This window comes from Symphalangus syndactylus, chromosome 4 (genome assembly GCF_028878055.3).
Source record: "Symphalangus syndactylus isolate Jambi chromosome 4, NHGRI_mSymSyn1-v2.1_pri, whole genome shotgun sequence".
NCBI lineage: Eukaryota > Metazoa > Chordata > Mammalia > Primates > Hylobatidae > Symphalangus > Symphalangus syndactylus.
In genome coordinates, this window is record NC_072426.2 from 116719648 (window position 1) to 116742819 (window position 23172).

At 35.0% G+C, this 23172-nt stretch overlaps 1 protein-coding gene across 2 annotated transcripts in view; it reads left to right on the plus strand.

Moving 5' to 3' along the window:
- The window catches only part of USP38 (ubiquitin specific peptidase 38), a 34304-nt gene that overhangs the window by 5917 nt on the left and 5215 nt on the right, over positions 1–23172 (plus strand). The window contains exons 3-9 of one of the 2 annotated variants that reach the window (XM_055276003.2): positions 2577–2706; positions 4691–4792; positions 10286–10444; positions 12906–13099; positions 16470–16563; positions 19228–19334; positions 20494–21856. In XM_055276003.2, coding sequence (XP_055131978.1) covers positions 2577–2706; positions 4691–4792; positions 10286–10444; positions 12906–13099; positions 16470–16563; positions 19228–19334; positions 20494–21856 — 2149 coding nt within the window. The remainder of the gene's footprint in view (positions 1–2576; positions 2707–4690; positions 4793–10285; positions 10445–12905; positions 13100–16469; positions 16564–19227; positions 19335–20493; positions 21857–23172) is intronic. The other variant, XM_055276004.2, reaches the window with a different exon arrangement.

The following is a 23172-nucleotide window of genomic DNA, read 5'->3' on the forward strand; positions in this document are numbered from 1 at the left end:
CATCTGGACTCCTGATTTTTCTCTTCTAATTAAGACATTGTAGTGACTTCCACTACCTACTAAGTCAAATTCATATTCCACTTCTTGGCATTCAGTCCTCTTAATTTTCCAGCCTCTTCAAAAACAGTTATAGTACCCAATTTAGGAATTTTTTTTTTCAAGATGTATTTGGAAATTAATTTTTACTTTTTTTTTTCTATGGGGAGTTGTGACTCAGTTTTTGTATTACATTTCCAGTGTAGCCTGCGTGATCCTATTTACCTATAATCTACCTGAAATAATTACTCTTATACAGAAAATGTAACTGAAAGGGATAGTGATATTTGTTTTTACCATCCACCTCCCACTTTATACCTCCCCATGCTCTATGCTTTCCCAAACATAGCAGTGATCATGTTTACAGTCATTTTCTATAATCCATAGAAATGCAAATGCAAATGTAGATACCATACCAGGACCAAACAGGTAACATTAAAATATGAAATAAGCCAGGTGTAAGTGAAATGATAGGGAATGGGATACATAAGTACCTTCTAAAAGAGAAAACTGATCATCAACTCCAGTTGTCTGTTAATACAAGGAAATTGGAATCCAGTCTTGTTTGATCTGATTTTTCAAAAGAAGCCTGAAATCCAGTTTTCTGTGTGAAATTTCTCAATGTTTAAAACATTGGAACAAAAGGGAAGACTGCCTGTAGCCCACAAGCTGCCATGTAAAAGTGGAAATTGGTGTTATTCTCCATAAATGACAATTAAACCAATCTTGGTGTCTTTCATAATTTTGCCAGTTTTACTGTTATGGTTTTAAAGTTGCATGTATTTTTCTTTAGCTATATAAAGAAATGCTTTCATTTATTTAACAAATTTGAGTTCCTACTCAGTGCCAGGCACTAAGTGCTGGGAATCCAAGGATCCAAAGATATATGAGAGATTACTGCTCTCAAGCTCACAGTCTAATGGAGGAAACAGGTCGTGGAGTACATAAACGACAAGTATATAGTTAAATGTTATTTAAATAGTAAGATACTAAATCAGTATACCAGGGTTAAAAGTAAGTGTCCTTAGAATTCAAATTGATAATCACTGATACATGGTGGCTAAGATTCCTATAGTTAACCATAAAAATAGCTTGTCTTGCAGTGCCTGCCTGTACTGGAGAAAAACCTCAGACATGTGCAAGTCCAATCAAATTGAAACGGAACTGAAATATAATTAAAGTGTGGCAAAAAACATTGTATTCTATGCTGGCAGAGCTTAGTTTAAATGCCAGTACTATTTTTTGATAATTGTGTAATTGTTGACAAATTTCCTAACTTTTCTTTCCTTTTTAAGGACAGAAACCATATCTTACTGTTATATTCTCAGCACCAAACACAGTACCTGCTATATAATACACAAATATTTATTTCATGAATGCTTTCTTAGTCTGTTTGGGCTACTATAACAAAATACAGATTTTAGATTGGATTATTTATGAACAACAGAAATTTATTTCCCACAGTTCTGGAGGCTGGGAAATCCAAGGTCACCATGCCTGGCTAATTTTTGTATTTTTAGTAGAGATGGGATTTCACCATGTTGGCCAGGCTGGTCTGGAACTTCTGACCTCTGGTGATCCAGCCACTTTGGCCTCCCAGAGTGCTGAGATTACAGGCGTGAGCCACTGCGCCCGGCCTTCAGTTGCTTTCTGAAAGAGTTGTGTCAATCTTCATTGTGGTAGAGATCTAACTTTGGGGAGTGTCTCTGTCCGATCCTATATTATTATTTTTTTTCACTAAATTGGGTAATTTAATGAGTTTTCTTTCAAGAAAAGCACTCATTAGTGCAAAATGAAGCCATTACAATACTTACAGACTTAGTGCTTTTTTATGTATTTGAAGTTTCATTTTGTTGTCTTTGTATAGTCGGATTTGAAAAAGATACCTCTTTCACAGTTCAAAATATAGTCTTTTTAAACAGTGCATTTCATATTAGACTGTACTCACCAGGAAGGAGGAATCTTGGATCATATTCATATGTCTTAGTTCAGATTACATTTCAGCTGCTCTTTTTAGAGTAAATTTGCCTAATAAATTATTGATACAGGTTGAGCATCCCAAATTGAAATGTTTGAAAATCCAGTACTTTTTGAGTGCTGACATGATGCTCAAAGGAAATGCTCATTGGGACATTTCAGATTTCAAATTTTTGGATTTGAAATGCCCAACCAGTAAATATATAATGCAAATAACTGAAAATCCAAAGCACTTCTGGTTCCAAACATTTCAAATAAGGAATACTCAACCTGTGCCACTATATAGCATAAATTTTAAGTTTTGTGTTTATGCAAAATAATTTATCAGAAATTCTTTTTATGGAAATATGTTGGATATGAGAAACTGTCAGTTTACAAGATTGGAAACTCCATGAGAACAAGCACCTGTTACATTCACTTCTACATCTTGGTCAGTGCTTTTCACCAGCAAATTCAGTAAATGTTGATTCACAAAGTGAGTGGTTATCTACTGTAACTCTTGTTATCACTAAGTAAATGAAAATATTTTCAATTATGATTGTTTCATTTTCCTTCAATTTCAGAATGATTGACTGGCTATCCTGGCCATTGGCTCAGCATGTGGATACATGGGTAATTGCACTCCTGAAAGGACTGGCAGCTGTCCAGAAGTTTACTATTTTGATAGATGTTACTTTGCTGAAAATAGAACTGGTAAGTGGGAGTATGGAAATCTATTAGAATATATAGACTCATAAAATCAATATTTTTATCTTTGGGTGGTATCCTTGAAAGCATCTAATTTTGAATATGTTATTGTTGTTTTGTTTTGAATAACAGTTTGCATAGGCTTTAGAAATTTTTTTAAATGTCATTTAAATAGAAGTAATTAGGTTGGGCATGGTTGCTCACACCTCCCAAAGTGCTGGGAGGCAGAGGCGGGCAGATCACTTGAGGCAAGGAGTTCAAGACCAGCCTGGCCAACATGGCAAAACTCCGTCTCTACTAAAAATACAAAAATTAGGTTGGCGTGATGGTTCATGCCTGTAGTCCCAGCTGCTGAGGAGGCTGAGGCACGAGAATCACTTGAACCTGAGAAGCAGAGGTTGCAGTGAGCCAAGATAGCACCACTGCACTCCAGCCTGGACGACAGAGCAAGACTCTGTCTCAAAAAGAAAAAAAAGTATAAGTAATTAAAATAATTTTTTCATTTTCAAATATCCATTAGAGAAACATTCTTTCCATTATCTCTTGAGTCCAACTAATCAAGCTTTTACCACCATTACTCTACCAAAATTACCTTTGACACCAGTGGTTTCCAGTATTGCTAAACTCAAGAGTCATTTCTCAGGCCTCTTCTCATTTGACCTGTCAGCAATATTTGGCACAGTCGATCACTCTCTCTTGTTTCCAGGACATTATACTCTCCCGATTTTTGTCCTCCTTCACAGGCATATCAGTCTCCTGTACTTACTCTAACTTTCAGAATGCCTTACAGTTCAGTCTTCGGTCCATTTTCTTCTCAGTGCATACTCACAGCATAGGTGTTCTATGGCTTTAAACAACATCTCTAATTTGATGACTGCCAGATTTATATTTTTAGTCCATTTTTCTCCCTTGAACTCCATATTCATGTATCCATCTGTCTTTACATGAATCTCAGATTCACTTTATCTACAATCTTACTCCTGATTTTTCCCTCCCAGACCTAGAGGCTACTCTATCCTTTCACTTGCTCAAGCCAAAAACCTTGAAGCTATTCTTATCTATTTTTTATTTCCTCTTAGTCCATATCCTACAAATTCTACTGACACCACCTTTAGAATATATCCAGAATCCTACCACCCTGGTCCTACATTATCATCCCTTGCTGCAAGATTGCAGCAGCCTTCCTGCTCCTGTCCTTGGTCCCCTGTACTTATCACACAAGGTCCTACGTATTCTGGCACACTTTTTCTCTAGTCCCGTTTCCCGCTGTTATTGCCTCAGTCTCTTGCTTCACTTACACTGCCCTTTTTTCTTCATCTGTAGCACACCAGCCTGAAGGCCTTTGCAGTGCTGTTTGCCTTGCCTATAATGCTCTTGTCCCAGGTATTTGCAAGGCTTATTCAATTCCTTCAGTTTTATGGTTGGATATCACTTCTTTCATGAGGCATTTATTGAACTCTATATAAAACAGCAGATTTTTTTTGCTACACAGCATTCCCTATTCATCATACCCTGCTTTAAATTTCTTAATAACACTTACCACCATGTGTTAGTTTTTATTGTTTCTACCTACCCTCTAGATGGTAAACCCTGTAAGATAGAGTTTTTTTTTTTTTTTTTTTTTTGATCCGTTGTTGTAGCACTAGTTCCTAGAACTAGGACAAGTAATAGTATGTGCTTAACAAATATTTGTTGAGTGAATTGAATGAATAGTGGACTAGAGAGCTATTGCCTTATAAACATAGTCTGACAAATTTTTATTTAATTGGGGAGTTTTAACAGTTGGTTAGGCCAGTTACATTACACTTGATCTCTGCCACATTATTTCCTAACTTCATCCTTCTCTCAAAGTTTAATAATATAAGTTATTTTAAAACTTTCCAGAAAGGGGACATTCATATAAATAAATTTTAGCTCTAGGAAAATAACCACTGTTGGATTAATGATTTTCCTGCAAATTCTTAAGATGGTGTTTTGTCTTATTTTGAAGGTTTTTAATCGACTTTGGTTTCCTCTTGTGAGACCTGGTGCTCTTGCAGTTCTTTCTCACATGCTGCTTAGCTTTCAGCATTCTCCAGAGGCGTTCCATTTGGTAAGTTATGACATAAGCGTTCTACTTTGAAAAAGCCTCATTTTGAAAATTTAGTTTAATATTGAGTCACATTTTTATGTAGCGAAAATATTGCAAGTTAGTCCCAAATCTGTTTTCATATAGCTTTATGATTTCCTAGAAAACTGAGATTGTGAGATTTCCCTCCTAGGAATATATTTTTGTGTCTCATTCAAACTACTCCACTTGAAACAACTACCAGCAGTTGAGAGTTACTGTTCACATGGGAGATGTCACTGATGTATGTCTGTTGCACAAATGAACAGTATAGAAGGATTAAAATGATTGAAAACCACTGCTTTAGAATTTTGAAAGCATGAAAACACACCAGTTTTGCAGGCTTTTCATTCACTCTCAGCCTACATCCTACAAATCCTGTTGACCCCACCTTTAAAATACATCTAGAATCCTACCACTTTAAGCCAGCTGAATCATTGGCTTTTATTTGATTTCAATTATTTGATTATCAGTTACTGCAGATGAGAAATGACAAATTGTAATTTTGATCAACTGTCCATTGACCACTCTAGGTCATCATAGGAAAACAGTGCCTTTGTGTGGTTACTTAATTCTTCCAAAGTCTAATCCTGTTTTATAGGACTAGAAACTCATTGTCAATAAACCCACAGTGGAAAAATCTTAGGAATACTGATTCACCATAACAAACTTCAGAGGAGACCAGTGAAGTTCGGAATTCCATTTGTTTTTATTTATCTAGAATATATTCACATAGGTTGCTCAGTGTCTCATTTCCACTGAAGGAAAGTCCACAGGCTTTGTAGTAAGTAAACCTTACTAGCAAGTAATTACATTACACATTACCACTTAGGATGTGTGATTTCTGCAGTTAATTGCCCTAATTTTGGTGAATTTAATCATCAAGCAATAACCTTATATATATGTATAATACGAACAGAACTCAAACTCTAAGATAGCAGGTGTACTAGCAAAGTCTTCCAAGAAAAAAAAAAACATCAATTACTTGTCCTTGTCTTCAGGCACAATCATGTGTAAGAAATTTGAGAAAAGGCTTTGTTTTCCACATTTTTTTTTTTAACTTTTAGATTCAGGGAAATATGAAAGTTTGTTACATAGGTAAACTCATGTCACGTGGATTTGGTTTACAGATTATTGCACTACCCAGTTGTTAAACCCAGTACCCAATAGTTATCTTTTCTGCTCCTCTACCTCCTCCCACTCTCCCCGCTCAAGTAGACCTCAGTGTCTATTGTCCCCTTTTTTGTGTTCATGAGTTCTCACCATTTAGCTCGCGCTTATAAGTGAAAACATGGGGTATTTGGTTTTCTGTTCCTGGGTTAGTTTGCTAAGGATAATAGCCTCCCCCTCCATCCGTGTTCCCGCAGAAGACATGATCTCATTATTATGGCTGCATAGTCTTCCATGGTGTATGTGTACCACATTTTCTTTCTCTAATCTGTCACTGATGGGCATTTAGATTGATTCCATGTCTTTGCTATTGTGAATAATGCTACAGTGAACATTCACGTGCATGTATCTTTATGGTAGAATGATTTATATTCCTCTTGGTGTATACCCCGTAATAGGATTGCTGGGTCTAATGCTAGTGTTGCTGTTAGCTCTTTGAAGAATCACCGTACTGCTTTCCACAATGGTTGAATGAATTTATACTCCCACCAAGTGTATAAGTTTTCTCCTTTTTTTGAACCTCACCAGCATGTCTTCTTTTTTGACTTTTTAATGATAGCCATTCTGACTGGTATGAGATGGTAGTTCACTGTGGTTTTGATTTGCATTTCTCTGCTGATCAGTAGTATTGAGCTTTTTTTCTTAAGCTTGTTGGCTGCATATATGTCTTCTTTTGAAAAGCGTCTGTTCATGTCCTTTGTCCGGTTTTTAATGGGGTTGTTTTTCTCTTATAAATTTGTTTAAGTTCCTTACAGATGCTGGATATTAGACCTTTGTCAGATGCATAGTTTATAAGTATTTTCTCCCATTCTGTAGGTTGTCTGTTCACTCTGTTGATAGTTTCTTTTGCTGTTCAGAAGCTCTTAAGTTTAATTAGATCTCGTTTGTCAATTTTTGCTTTTGTTGCGATTGCTTTTGGTATCTTTGACATGAAGTCTTTGTGTCCTGGATGGTATTGCCTAGGTTGTCTTCCAGGGTTTTTGTAGTTTGGGGTTTTACATTTAAGTCTTATCCTTGATGTAACGAACATCAATACAAAAATCCTCAACTTGCAAACCAAATCCAGCAGCACTTCAAAAAGCTAATCCATCATGATCAAGTAGGCTTCATCTCTGGGATGCGAGGTTGGTTTAGCATACACAAATCAATCACATAAACAGAAATAAAGACATAAACTACATGGTTATATCAATGAATGCAGAAAAAGCTTTCAATAAATTCAACATCCCTTCATGTTAAATACTCTCAATAAACTAGGTATTAGAGGAACATGTCTGAAAATAATAAGAGGCATCTGTGACAAACCCACAACCAACATTGTACTAAATGGGCAAAAGCTAGAAGCATTCCCCTTGAAAACCAGCACAAGACAAGGTTGCCCTCTCTCACCACTCCTAATCAATATAGTACTGGAAGTCCTAGCCAGAGCAGTCAGGCAAGAGAAAGCAATAGGGGACATCCATATAGGAAGAGAAGAAGTGAAACTATTTGTAGATGATATGTTTCTGTATCTAGAAAACCCCATAGTCTCAGCCCAGAAGCTCCTTCAGCTGATAAACAACTTCAGCAAAGTCTCGGGATACAAAGTTCATGTAAAAAAATCACTAGCATTCCTATATACCAACAGCAGCCAAGCTAGGAGCCAAATTAGGAAGGCGATCCCATTCACAATTGCCACAAAAAGAATAAAATACCTAGGAATACAGCTAACCAGGGAGGTGAAAGATCTCTACAATGAGAAATACAAAACAGTGCTCAAAGAAATCAAGAAGACAAAAACAAATGGAAAAACATCCCATGCTTATGGATAGGAAGAATCAATATCATTAAAATGGCCATACTGCCCAAAGCAATTTACAGATGCAGTGCTATTTCTATCAAACTACCAATGACATTCTTCACAGAACTAAAAAAACACTATTTTAAAATTCGTATGGAACCAAAGAAGAACCTGAATAGCCACAGCAATCCTAAGCAAAAAGAACAAAGCTGGAGCCATCACATTACCCAGCTTCAAATTATACTACAAGGCTACAGTAGTATATTAAAACAGCATGGTACTGGTACAAAAACAGGCACATAGACTAATGGAACAGAAAAGACACCCACAGACAAGGCTGCACACCTATGACCATCTGATCTTGACAAAGCTGTCAAAACAAGCAATGGGGAAAAGGCTCCCTCTTCAATAAATGGTGCTTTGACAACTGGCTAGCCATATGAAGAAGATTGAAGCTGGACCCCTTCCTTACACCGTATACAAAAATCAACTCAAGATGTTTTCCAAATTTCTAGGAAGGAGATTCTCTGACATAACTTTATCATTCATTCTAATGTTTATTGCCCACATTGAGGACATTCCTTAATCTAGTAGTGGGTAATGTGGTAGTTAAATCACCTGTAACTCCAAATAACTCAGTAAAGGACTTGGGCTTAGGAGTTGCCAAGTATGAGCAATAATCTGAAATCAACATCATCATAATTCATTATAAGTTTAGAATATCTTAGGGCAAGCCAAGGTTGATGTTAGAATATGTGGTGTTATGGGTCAGGTTGCTTTTCTTATGCATTTTACACAGTGGAATAAATTTATTTTAAACAGACACTATGGCAGATAGTAATAATGGAGAAAGAAAAAAAATCAAAGCTTCTAATTAAATAAGTTTTATACATTTCCTCAAAAACTTTAGTATTATAATAATGTCAAGAAACATTTAGTTTCACTTATTCAAAAAAATCAACTTTCACACATTTAGAAAGTAACAGCCTGCTTGGAAGTATATCTGTATTAACTGTGAGAGACTAAGTCTTATTTCCATGTCGTGATAATGTTGACCATTTAGGATATAGTAATAGACAACCATATAACCTGATTACAAAGACCTAATCTAATTTGACAGATTTGTAATTACAAATTTAATAATTACTTCTAAAATTTTTGCCTCTTCTGTCTCCCTTCACCTTTGAGAAAACAAAATAATTTTGGATTCTGACTTTTATCAAGAGAATATCTGATAAATGTGGCTTTCTGCGACAGAAGTATAATTCATATTCGCTTAGAAATGTAAAGACGATAGCAATAGAATGAACTCACTAGGAACTGGTAGTTTTATTGTCACATTAGTACCTGTGATGGAGGTGTAAGATAAAAGAAGGTAGTGCAAAAGCTACAGTGTGATTTAAGCACAAATGTAAAGCTAGACAGAGCAGAACGGAAATAGCACTGTGTTGTAAGACTATGATTGTTCATTTTGTGGGAAGGACAGGGAATTGATGGGTTATTACTATAATTGCTGTTATTGCTGTTTGATGGTATGACCCTAATAGTTATAACTTTGTTTTTTACCATGAGTTAGCAACCCCAAAATGTTTTACAAATAGAAGATACCTTTTACCACAAGAAGTGTAAATATGTAGTATCAGATTATAATTAAAAATTAATTGAAAAAATATAGTATCATGCTAATGGAAAGAGCCATGTCTATAAAATAGAAGTTGTTTCATTTTAATAACCTCCTAAAGATGTGATTGGCTCTGGATTGATTGACTTTTTAGTTTAATTTTACAATGAAAGAACATGGTTGTGCTGATGATCAATATTAACAATATTCTATATGTTTATGAGCAATGATCATTTTAGATTTCACTTTTATTTTTAGCCCCAGGTCTTTAAAACTAACAGAAGTTTCTGATGCCCATTATTTTTAGAACCATCTCATCTTTTGGTGGGAAATGGGATTTGTTAGTAAGAATAGCCACTCTAACATAAGGCATGGTCTGTGTGCTTCTCTGAAAGTAATCCCATTACCCGAGCTGCAATTTTAGTTACTCATGTAAAGATTTTCTTGAAGTAGACTTTAATGTGCAATGTACTTTTACTTCTTTCAAGTAAAAAATTTTAGATTCACACTAGATGGAGCTCTTTAGCTAATTCCAGGATTATTTTTCAAAAGTTTATTCCCATTGAATGATCTGGTAAATATAATAACCCTAACAATTTCAACCTACAGCATTTTTCAGAATGGCGGCAATGACTAAGATTCCTATTTTATACCTTAGTTTATGTTTTAGATGGTGTGTAAGGATGAGGAGAGGGGTTATATATGGGATTACAGTCATATGCGACTTCGAAAACTAGATTTACCTTGATATTTTAGAAATGTTTAACTTAATAACAAGAAAAACTCTGTGACTGAACATACAGAAAAGTATTTGCTGATCATATATCATTTGTGTTCTGTTTATAGGCTAAAGAATGTGTTACCAATTTGTATAAATTCAGCATTGTTTTTCCTTTTTTCTTTTCAGATTGTTCCTCATGTGGTTAATTTGGTTCATTCTTTCAAAAATGATGGTCTGCCTTCCAGTACAGCCTTCTTAGTACAATTAACAGAATTGATACACTGTATGATGTATCATTATTCTGGATTTCCAGATCTCTATGAACCTATTCTGGAGGCAATAAAGGTATGATGATAGTTGTACCAATATTTGTGGAGTTGTGTTATATTAATAAGGTGAAACATTCTTACAACCAGCTACTTAATTTACTATTTTATGGTAATATGCTTTTTGTTTGAAAAATGCAGTTAGAATCAGGTTTCATTTAGGGAGTAACTGCTTTCTTTCTGGAGTCACCATTCTAAATTAAGAACCATATTTCTTTATTTCTGCAGTGTCATCAATTATAAGGCATATCTTTAAATTTATAATAGCTTTTTGGGAAATTTGTTCAAAAAGAAATGCTACGTTAAGTTAATGCATACATCAGATTTGCACCCCAATATTAGAAGTGTTAAAGTATATGTAGAGTACGTCTTAGAATACAGGAAATGGAGTTTAATAAAATATTTGACTTTGATTTCTTCCCCTTTTTAATTCTTTTTTTTTTTTTTTTCTTTTTGAGACCGAGTCTCGCTCTGTCGCCCAGGCTGGAGTGCACTGGTGCAATTTCTGCTCACTGCAGCCTTCACCTCCCAGATTCAAGCAATTCTTCTGCCTCAGCCTCCTGAGTAGCTGGGACTACAGGCATCTGCCACCATGCCTGGCTAATTTTGTATTTTTAGTAGAGACAGGGTTTTACCATGTTGGCCAGGCTGGTCCCAAACTCCTGACCTCAAGTAATCTGCCTGCCTCGGCCTTCCAAAGTCCTGGGATAACAGGCGTGAGCCACTGCACCTGGCCTCGTTTTTAATTCTATTTTTGCTGTGGACTGTTCATCAATGTTTAGAGTCTTTACTTGAATTATTTGTGGAGTTACACTGTATTTCAATTTTATATGGAAATGGATCTAAAAAGCACTTTTTTTTTTGGACATTCTTGCTCTGTTGCCCAGGCTGAAGTGCAATGGCATGATCACAGCTCACTGCAGCCTCTACATCTTGAGCTGAAGTGACCCTCCTGCCTCAGCCTCCCAAGTAGCTGGGACTACAGGTGCACACCAGCACGCCAGGCTAATTTTTTATTTTTTGTAGAGATGGGGCCTCACTATGTTGCTCAGGCTGGTCTTGAATTCCTAGGCTCAAGTGATCCTCGTCCTCCCAAAGTGCTGGGATTACAGGCATGAGCCACTGTGCCTAGCCTAAAAAGCACTTCTGTTTGTGTTGAAGACTGGATCACAATAAACATACTTTCCTCTCAGTAAACTTACTGCATAATCAGTGTATAGCAAAAGAATTGGAGAAATGAACTCAGCCAAACTCAATCAAAAATTATTAGAAATCATTTCTGTTGATGGTTTTTTTGAGATCTGAATTTCAATATAAAGGTCTTATTATCTTCTGTATCTGAGATGGATTAAAAACAGTTCTTTTTACTGTATCATTAACTAAATCAAACTTATTTTGGTTGAGCTCAGAACACAAAGACTGTTAAGCAATTAATGTATATTGCTGGGGTGACACTTTGACACTTCAGAAGTAAATTATGTACAGGAGCATTGTGAAGTGGATTTGATGGTAATATTAATCTCTTCCTACATTGTCCCTGGATCCATAGATGATAGTTGCTGCACTTGTTAATTGATTGCCATTCTTTAGTTCATCAGAGTTTTTCATGTTGAAAATTCTGATAACTCATATAGGCTCAGAAGAAACAATGGGCTCACTCTAGGCCCAAAGAAAGCACTTTTTCTTAGCAGTCAACAACAACAAAAATTAGAAGACTGAAACTCCTTCAGAAAATGTTTGTTTGTTAAGATCTAAGTGCCAGATGCTAATAGCAGTCCAGATAAGCCCTAATGATTTTACCAACTTCCCTTACTCTCCAGTGCTGTATTCATGCTTGAAATAATTTACACTTGAAATGTTATCTCATACTTCACAAAGTTGATAAGAAAAATCCATATGTTGTAATAATTTTCTATATGGGTAACATGAGATTAAGTTTTATTTTTCTTAAAGGTCATTATGCATAGATGCTTTCATTTCTCATTTCTTAATTACTTTGGGATTTTATTTCTAAGGGTTAATACTGAATAAATATTAGTATTTAATGAAAAGGAGACATTTTTATTACAAAATTTGAAAACAAATTGTTTGCTTATGTTTAACTGTGTGCTAAAATTTAAGTCTTCATTCTGCTGCCTTTGAATAGCACTGCAGTGTATTCTCTGACCCCAAAGTCTTATTTTATAAACATTTTGCTGGCATATAGAGAACATAAAGAGTTCAAATGTGACTTGAATTTCCAGCTTTTGAATATTCCTCAACTTGATAAACTCTGTTATTAGACAGTATTTATTTTTGCCATACAGTGAAATTTGATATTTTGATGACTAGCCAAGTACTGCCAGTTACTTCAAAACTAAGTGGGGGAAAAGAAAGTTCAAATGTCAGTGTAAGAATCTTCTTAATGGTGTTAATTAATTTAACAACAAAAATAATTTTCACTTTACTTTTAAACTGTTTTTCTTCTTTATGACCTATAGGATTTTCCTAAGCCCAGTGAAGATAATATTAAGTTAATTCTCAATCAAAGTGCCTGGACTTCTCAATCCAATTCTTTGGCGTCTTGCTTGTCTAGACTTTCTGGAAAATCTGAAACTGGGAAAACTGGTCTTATTAACCTAGGAAATACGTGTTATATGAACAGTGTGATACAAGCCTTGTTTATGGCCACAGAGTAAGTTTAAACTTGAATCTTTTCATTTTAACTGTAGAAGTTGATGCATGCTGATGAAATATAAGATGATAGAATTGTCTACACATTATTCCTTATAAATGGCATAAATGTTAACTTTGATTGCCTTATTCAGAAATGAAACTGCTTTTAGTGCTCAGAAACTATGAAAATGTTAGGCTGGGTGTGGTGGCTCGTGCCTGTAATCCCAGCACTTTGGGAGGCTGAGGCGGGTGGATCGCTTGAGGTCAGGAGTTTGAGAGCAGCCTGGCTGACATGGCGAAATCCCATCACTACTAAAAATACCAGAATTAGCCGGGCGGGGCGTGGTGGTGGGCGCCTGTAATCCCAGCTACTCGGGAGGCTGAGGCAGGAGAATCACTTGAACCCGGGAGGCAGAGGTTGCAGTGAGCCAAGATCGTGCTGTTGCACTCCAGCCTGGGTTACAGAGTGAGATTCAGTCTCAAAAAAAAAGAAAAGTTAACATTAATTCTGCTTATTATTCATTGCATTTAAATGCCACTTTAAAGAAATTACTCTGACGATTTTTAATAGTGTAAAAGAAGGATTGATTGCACCTATTCCAAAGAGTTTAAGTGTGCTAGAGTACTTCATTGTTATTATCCTATGAGACGATAATTTTTTTTAACCTACACTTGTTTTGAGGGAAGTTATATATAATTTTATCTGCCCGTCGGTATTTTGGTATTTGTCAGATCAACAACTTTGTTGCTGTTTAAGAAGTTTAAGTTCTGCTCCACCCCAGGGCAATAATTACTGAACACATGTATAAACAGACATGTTCCTCTCCCCTCTTAAGAATTTTCTTTCAAATCCATTTTCTTTTGCACCTAAGCAAATAGGAAATCAGAAGTTGTTAGTTATGTGAATGCTATCCTCAAAGGTACAAAATAACGATAAACTTTTCCTGAAGACAAAATCATGATTGAATTTTTCTCCTGAATACCAATAAAGTATTCATGGAACTTGCCCAAAGAGGTTTACAAATTGAGTTCTAAGCTTTTCCAAGTTGTTATGCCTGCCCAGAGGAATCATAAACTATGAAATGTCGAATTTGGCCGGGCGTGGTGGCTCACGCCTGTAAGCCCAGCACTTTGGGAGGGTGAGGCAGGTAGATCATAAGGTCAGGAGTTCAAGACCAGCCTGACCAACATGGTGAAACCCCGTCTCTACTAAAAATACAAAAATTAGCCGGGCATGGTGGTGCATGCCTGTAATCCCAACTATTCAGGAGGCTGAGGCAGGAGAATCACTTGAACCCAGGAGGCTGAGGTTGCAGTGAGCCAAGATTGTGCCACTGCACTCCAGCCTGGGCAACACAGCGAGACTCCATCTAATAGAGAGAGAGAGAGAAGAATTCGCTTTATTTTATTGTTGGGCTCCAGATTATAATATCAGCACTCAGGTGTTTTTGGTTTCATTTAGTATTTAATTTTTTGGTTTTTTTGTAGTTGGAATTTTTTTTTTTTTTAAGAGAACAGCTGTATCTTTAGACACAAGTGATACTAGGCATACGACTGAAAGAATCTCCGTCTTACCACCAGAGGTCATCTAGTCCAGACATCTCCTTTTACAGATGACAAAGAAAACAGAAAACCAAAGCAGTTATAACGGCAAGAGCAAATAAAAGGTTATCTCTTACTGAACAGTGGCCAATGATATTATCTCTGAATAAGAAGACAGCATATTTTATTTCTTAAGTAATATATGAATTCATAGTTTAAAAATAGTTAAATTTTATATAGAATAAAAAGCAGACATTCCCATTTCCAAAGGTAATTTGTTAACAGTTTACATTGTTCCAGACCTTTTTTGGTACAGTTGCATGTTTGTATTTAATATGAAAACAAATGCATTTCTTTAAGAAAATTTGCAGAGAATCCTATTTATATATTCTTTTCCAGCCACTTGCTTTTATCACTTAATAATTTGTATTCAAAATATTCCCATGTTGGGGCAGTACAGATCCATGTCATTCCCAGTAAATGTGTATGCCATCATTTATTTATTAAATAATCATTTAATTTAATGAGTATTTAATAAATGAGTATTTAATAAATACTCCTTTATTTAATAATGCTCCTATTGGTGAATATTAGGTTATTTTGCTTATAATTAACATCTCTCTGCCCTTATACAGATATAGAGGATTTTTCTTTGAATATTTTCCATATCTCTGAATATCCTTTGAATATCTTTCAAATTGCTCTCCAAAAAAGCTGTAGCATTTTGAACTCTGATACTAATATAAGATTGTACCTAGACCCTGTACCTTTAGCAGCAAATTAGCCTTTTTAATTTTTTGCCAATATGAAGAAAAATGTCTCTTAATTTGCATATCGCTGCTAATTACAGTTTTTCCCTCTCGTATTTTTCTTTATTCATTTGTGTTTCTCTTCCAAATAACCTGTTCTTTTCTTTGTACATCTTTTTGTTGGGTCTTTTTTGTTTTCATGTTGCTTTATATATACTCTGGATGATCATCCTTTGCTATATGCTTTTCTCAAGTCACAATTCAAATTTGTGGGGTGTTTTATTTATAATTTTTTTATTTTATGTATTCCAGTCTTCCACTTTTCATTTATAGCATCTGGACTTTTAAAAGCCTTTACCGTCTAAATTTCTTGTTTCTTTAAGTACTTCAGTAGTTTTGTATTTTATATATAGCTCATTAGTCCTGTGGTATCTGTGATGGTGTATAATCTTATGTAACTTCATTTTTTACCAGATGGATACCCAGTTGTCCCTTTGCTTTTTTTTTTTTTTTTGAGTAGTTTATCCTTTTCCCACGCTCTATTCTTTAAATGACTTTAATTTTATAGTGTGTCTTAATTACAGCATATTTTTTTATTTCATGAAGATTTGAAAGAATTTAAGTTGTTTACTTATGTTATAAATTAATGGCTTAACCTATTTCTATTTGCTAATCCAGATAATAGAAATAATATGTGATAGCACATAGTCCATTAACAGGCTTTATAGTAAATGTTAATTTATTGTCATTCTTCCCTTCCTTCTTTACTGTTAGATAGGTAACTTCCTTAGGAAAAGGACCATTAGGTAAATGAAGTTTTACTTTAAGGATAATAAATTCTTGAACGGACTTGCTTGTAGCTTTTAAGAAATGCTTTTAAATGGCCAGGCACAGTGGCTTATGCCTGTAGTTCCAGCACTTTGGGAGGCCGAGGTGGGCGGATCATTTGAGGTTGCAGTGAGCTGAGATTGTGCCACTGCCCTCCAGCCTGGGCAACAAAAGGAAACTCTGTCTCAAAAAAAAAAAAAAAAAAAAAAACTTTTAATAAATGCATGTGTGTGTACACACATATATATAAATCATTATATTCTCTTTCAGTTTCAGGAGACAAGTATTATCTTTAAATCTAAATGGGTGCAATTCATTAATGAAAAAATTACAGCATCTTTTTGCCTTTCTGGCTCATACGCAGGTGAGTATGTGTATATAGTATGTTTATGTTAACTGCGTGGTAATATTCATTAAACTTTACCTTATACCGAACCTTTTTAACTGATGAAATAATATAATAGATATCTCACCCAGTACAACAAATCCACTTAGAAATGCTATATATCCTGCCTAAAATATCTAGATATTTTTCTATTTTCAGGATATGCCCTAAGTTTTTATATTTTTCTCTTGCTTCCCATTATTGTAGCTGAATATTATGCTGACCCATTGATCTAGAAATTTTTAGAAAGAAAATATGATTTCCTATCCAATAAATAAGTTCCTTCGTGAAGAATTATTTTTAAGTGCATCTTTGTTTCCTGATATTAAATTAATAGATTTGTACAATAATGAGCAACTAAAATATCATCATGGTGCTTGGGCATTTTTCTCTTTTCTTATGTATACCTATTCATTATAACTAAAGATCTCTGCAGTTCTGTTTATCTGTTCAGTTCTAGAGCTTAAAATTTCGTGGTGATCTTTTATGTCCACACATTAATCCAGGGTCATTAATTTATATTAATGGCACCAAGGTGGTCATATATAGTAAATATTCACTCAACAGACATTTATTAAGAGACACTATATGCAGTCAGTGATAAACATTAAAAGAAGAGTCTTGGCCAGGCGCAGTGGCTCATGCCTGTAATCCTAACACTTGGAGGTCGAGGCAGGCAGATTACCCGAGGTCAGGAGTTTGAGACCAGCCTGGCCAATATTGTGAAACCCCGTCTCTACTAAAAATGCAAAAATTAGCCAGGCGTGGTGGCACACGCCTGTAATCCTAGCTACTCAGGAGGCTGAGATAGGAGAATTGTTTGAACCCAGGAGGCGGCGCTTGCGGTGAGCCGAGATCATGCCACTGCACTCCAGCCTAGCCGACAGAGCGAGCCCCTGTCTAAAAAAAAAAAAGAGTCTTTATGTTAAAAGAACTTTTAGTTTAGATTTTGAGCCTATACACATGAATAATATATATATCATTATTTATAATATATATTATTATTTTTCTGGTTTCACTTTCATTGCCTTTATCTCACAGAGGTCTAAAGGAGTAGTAGTTAGGGCCAGAAGAAACAATAGGTTGAGAATTGATGGGATTCAGTTGATGGGAATGCTTTTGTTTTCTTTCTACAAGCTGAGAAATATTTCAAATATAACTTCTTAAATGGAAAGAATCTAGACAGGATTAATATGAGATGATAGTAATGGCCTATGAGTAGTTATATACTCAGATAATTTTATTATTCTTTATCTGGGGAAAGTATGTTCACAAATTAAATTTACCATATCAAGACCAAGGGAAATGAAATGAAGACTATCTCCTTCCTCACTCCCTGTTGTTTCCTAGTAAATTGATTTTTGTGCTTTATCACGTCTGTATTTATTATATATAAAATATATATGTATATATAGGCAGATATATACTTTATTAACTTACTAAATCAGAGCTATTAGGAAAAAAAGTCTTAGGAGAGGTTTCCCTGCTCCTCCCAAGAAAAGTAGAAATTAAAAAGAGCCTGATTAAATTTCTGTCACAGTTGAGACTCTCTGGTAGCAGCCTGACAGAGATTATTTTAGGCAGATAGATTTTCCCATATAATTGAAAAGTTCTTTTTTCTTATAATTAATAAAACAACAGTTATTGAACATTTACATTTTTTTAGCCCCTGGTCTAAATCTTTAATGTCTTAATCATCAAAAACAGTCTGCCAGGTAATAAGGTATATCCCCATTTTACAGATGAAGAAAACAGGCTTACATCACCTGTTCAGGGTCATGCAGACGAGCAGCAGGATTGAGATATGAACCAAACAGCTCTGAAGCCTATGTTTAACGTAGGCTAAACTTCCTTCCTTCAGAATGCTATAAACACCCTTAATTTGGGTAAAATTTTTCTTAACTGAGAACTTCATTGTTATGAAGTTACGCCACAAATAATAAAAATGTCAAGAGAATTCCAAAGTTTCAACTTATAATCACATCTTTGAAATGCCTTTTGAGTTCTTTTTTGTCATGGCAAAATCTAGGATTTGAACCTGGATCACTCCAGAGTCCACAGTTTAATCACTAAGCAGCCTCTATACTTTAAAAAAAAAAATTAGCAAGGGTTTCTAACCAGTGTACTCACAGTCTGCACATGTATGACATGTATCTACTCAAGGAAATTTTCGCCTAAAGTAGATATGCATGACTCTACTGTAGAGTATTTCCTTTATTACTTTGTTTAAAATATATACTAACAAAATATACATTAATCTTTTTTAGATTTGATTTTTCAAAAAATTGTGGACTCAAACATGTGACTGTCATAGAGGGATGATACCAGGAGCTTTACGTCGAGAGTTAGACATGGGTTCTACTTTAATGCCCTGTGCCACTCATTTAGCTGTATGACCCTGGGCAAGTCACCTGTTTCTCTAGCTCTCAGTTCTTCTCTGCAGAGTGAGAAGTTATGACTAAAGATTACCTAACTTTATTTCTAAATAATTTTATCTGTCCTTAAGTTGCCATGTCTGGCACTTTTGGCTGATGTGATGTTAACTGTAAATAATCTTTATTAAACACTGTATATTAAGATTTCAGTTACTTGGTTCATGCTATAAGAATTACTTCCTTATATTTTCTCAATTGCTATCAAAAGAGGGAAGCATACGCACCTCGGATATTCTTTGAGGCTTCCAGACCTCCATGGTTTACTCCCAGATCACAGCAAGACTGTTCTGAATACCTCAGATTTCTCCTTGACAGGTAAAAAGTATTCTTAAAATTGTGATTTCAGTGTTGTCTTTCGTAACAGTTTAATTCTACTTAATATTGCTTTTACCTTTAAAAACATGTTTCAAATGTTACTCTTTAAAATTCTATTGTATTTCTCGTATGTTTTTTATATTTTCTTGTGTTTTTGTTTTCCTTTTTTGAATTTTCTTCCTTGAGACCAGCTGTTCTCAAAGTGTGATACAAGGACCCCTGCGGGTTCCCAAAACACTTTCAGGAGTCTGTGAGGGCTTCTCTTTTCCAACAGCATAACTGTGTGAGGCCAGATTTTCTTTATATGCTTCATCCAAAAAACATATAACAATAGAATGCAGAGAAGATAAGAGGCTCCAGCTGTCTTCTTTTAAGCCAGATACTTAAAATATTTGCAAAATGTAAAACACTGCCATTCTTACTTTTTTTTGGTTTTAGAAAATACAGCTTTTTCATTTTTCAAATGTTACTAATATTAAGTAATGGGTGTATTATTGTTTGTTAAATGTTAATATTTTATTTTCTCAGTTCTGACAGTAAATATCAATAGATACAACCCATGTAAAGGAAAGCTCTTTGTTTTTTAATTATTTTTAAGAGTATAAAGGGGTCCTGGCACCAAAAAATTTAAGAGCCACTCCTTTAGACCAGTTCATAATTGTATGGGTTTGGTATATTTTATTGTTGCCTGACCACTTAATTAATAAAACCTGTTATCATCTGTATCTCCCTGTCTTTGTTCTGCTCTGTGGAATGACTAGTAAACTTAGTTGGGCTCGGTATGTGCAGCCTTCCTTCCATTCAGCTAAGAATCTATTTCGTAGTTTATTTGTGCCTGACTTTCTATGAGACATCAGGAAGACAGAGATAATATAAGACAGTTAAGGGACGTTTATAATTAACTGCAATGTAATACGTGCTATTAAGTAGCAGTATGAAGAAAGTGAAATGAGAGTATAGAGTAGTAATAGCCACCCAGCTTTTTTTCTGCATTCTCAAACTATTCAATTTTCTTTTAATTAAAACAGGAAAAACCTGATTTGTTTACATTAAACATTAAATTTGATTAAAATAGTTTATAGAAGCCACTAATATTTTTAAATAGAAATGACATTTGAAGTTAATTTAAGTAACTATATAATGATATCCTCTCCTGCAGGCTCCATGAAGAAGAAAAGATCTTGAAAGTTCAGTCCTCACACAAGCCTTCTGAAATTCTGGAATGCAGTGAAACTTCTTTACAGGAAGTAGCTAGTAAAGCAGCAGTACTAACAGAGACCCCTCGTACAAGTGACGGTGAGAAGACTTTAATAGAAAAAATGTTTGGAGGAAAACTACAAACTCACATACGTTGTTTGAACTGCAGGAGTACCTCACAAAAAGTGGAAGCCTTTACAGATCTTTCGCTTGCCTTTTGTCCTTCCTCTTCTTTGGAAAACATGTCTTTCCAAGATCCAGCATCATCACCCAGCACGCAAGATGGTGGTCTAATGCAAGCCGCTGTACCCGGTCCTTCAGAAGAACCAGTAGTTTATAATCCAACAACAGCTGCCTTCATCTGTGACTCAGTTGTAAATGAAAGAACCATAGGCAGTCCTCCTAATGAGTTTTACTGTTCTGAAAACACTTCTGTCCCTAACGAATCTAACAAGATTCTCGTTAATAAAGATGTACCTCAGAAACCAGGAGGTGAAACCACACCTTCAGTAACTGACTTACTAAATTATTTTTTGGCTCCAGAGATTCTTACTGGTGATAACCAATATTATTGTGAAAACTGTGCCTCTCTGCAAAATGCTGAGAAAACTATGCAAATCACGGAGGAACCTGAATACCTTATTCTTACTCTCCTGAGATTTTCGTATGATCAGAAGTATCATGTGAGAAGGAAAATTTTAGACAATGTATCACTGCCACTGGTTTTGGAGTTGCCAGTTAAAAGAACTACTTCTTTCTCTTCATTGTCAGAAAGTTGGTCTGTAGATGTTGACTTCACTGATCTTAGTGAGAACCTTGCTAAAAAATTAAAGCCTTCAGGGACTGATGAAGCTTCCTGCACAAAATTGGTGCCCTATCTATTAAGTTCTGTTGTGGTTCACTCTGGTGTATCCTCTGAAAGTGGGCATTACTATTCTTATGCCAGAAATATCACAAGTACAGACTCTTCATATCAGATGTACCACCAGTCTGAGGCTCTGGCATTAGCATCCTCCCAAAGTCATTTACTAGGGAGAGATAGTCCCAGTGCAGTTTTTGAACAGGATTTGGAAAATAAGGAAATGTCAAAAGAATGGTTTTTATTTAATGACAGTAGAGTGACATTTACTTCATTTCAGTCAGTCCAGAAAATTACGAGCAGGTTTCCAAAGGACACAGCTTATGTGCTTTTGTATAAAAAACAGCACAGTACTAATGGTTTAAGTGGTAATAACTCAACCAGTGGACTCTGGATCAATGGAGACCCACCTCTACAGAAAGAACTTATGGATGCTATAACAAAAGACAATAAACTGTATTTACAGGTAAGTCGGGAAATACAAGCTTTATTTGTTGAAAATATTAAACAATTGACATAGTTAAATGAGTACCCTCATTTTGGAATCTAACTTAGGAGTTTTTATGAAATTCTGAAATGAAGGTCTGGATTTATATGAAGTATTCTCAACCTGTATAACTAAATTGCCTTTCTAATATTGTGACAATTTAAATGAAAAGTGGCAATTAGATGTAATGCAGAAGACTTTATTTGTTCATTACAAAAGATGGCTCATTCTGAAATCATGCCATACAAAATACAGAAAGTTTACAAAAGTGGACATATCCTCCCTCTTCCCCTCAGCCTCACCCACCAGAGGAAACAACTGCTAAATGTGGTGTTTATGCCCGCAAGACCTTTATGTAAATATTTTAATGGCTATTTATTGATATTTAGGTGGATAAGATTAAAAAACACTAAAAGGTAGACTATGTAAAGAAAGGATATTCATATGTTTTGAGGATGTGGGCAGTAAAACCAAGGAGATAATAGAACAATTGTAAATCAAAGCCAAGGAATGGTTTTATATGAGATAAATTTATTGATAAATATACTTTTTTCAAGGAGGTAGTGATTTTATTACTTAAAGGCTAAATAAAAAGTTAAAATTCTTGCTGAAAGTATTTTTTTTTTGTTTTTGAAACTTGCGAATTTGTTCTCAACATACAGGGCTAGCAGTAAACTACAGGTGAAATTCTAGGTACATTAATTGGGTAGTCTAAGTGATTTTGAGTTTGAATGAGTACATTTTAAAAATTTTGTGTTTGAAAGTCACTCCTGAAAGATACAGAGAGAATAAGAAATGAGCCACTATAGTACTGATTTTTAGAGGGAAATTTTCTCAAAAGCCTTCAAATTTACTGCATTATAAAATACTCATACATTTTTAAAGAAGTATGGCAATGTTCTTGAGTGACAAAAACAATAAACTTTACAGAAAAAAATAGAAAATCAGAATATTTGTTTGAACTGATTAACTACTGAAGACTCTGACATCTAGTCAGATGGCTTATGATCAACATACTAGAAATAGAATATTCAACTGAGTCCTTCTTACTAGATATCATATAAACACTAGTCAAAGGAGAAATATGGGTTTTGAAAGATAAAAAACTACTCTCATTTCTGTGATTAGAATCCCAAATGCTTGTATAGCCATAGCAACTACTTGTTTGTAGCTTAGCTCCAAGTGATTTTCCAGTTTATCTTGCCATTTTCCCCATTGCTTTCTGATTATACAACATTTGAGCATGAGGAGCTGTTCTTTTCATTATTATTTTAAGGCTGTATGTTACTTTATTA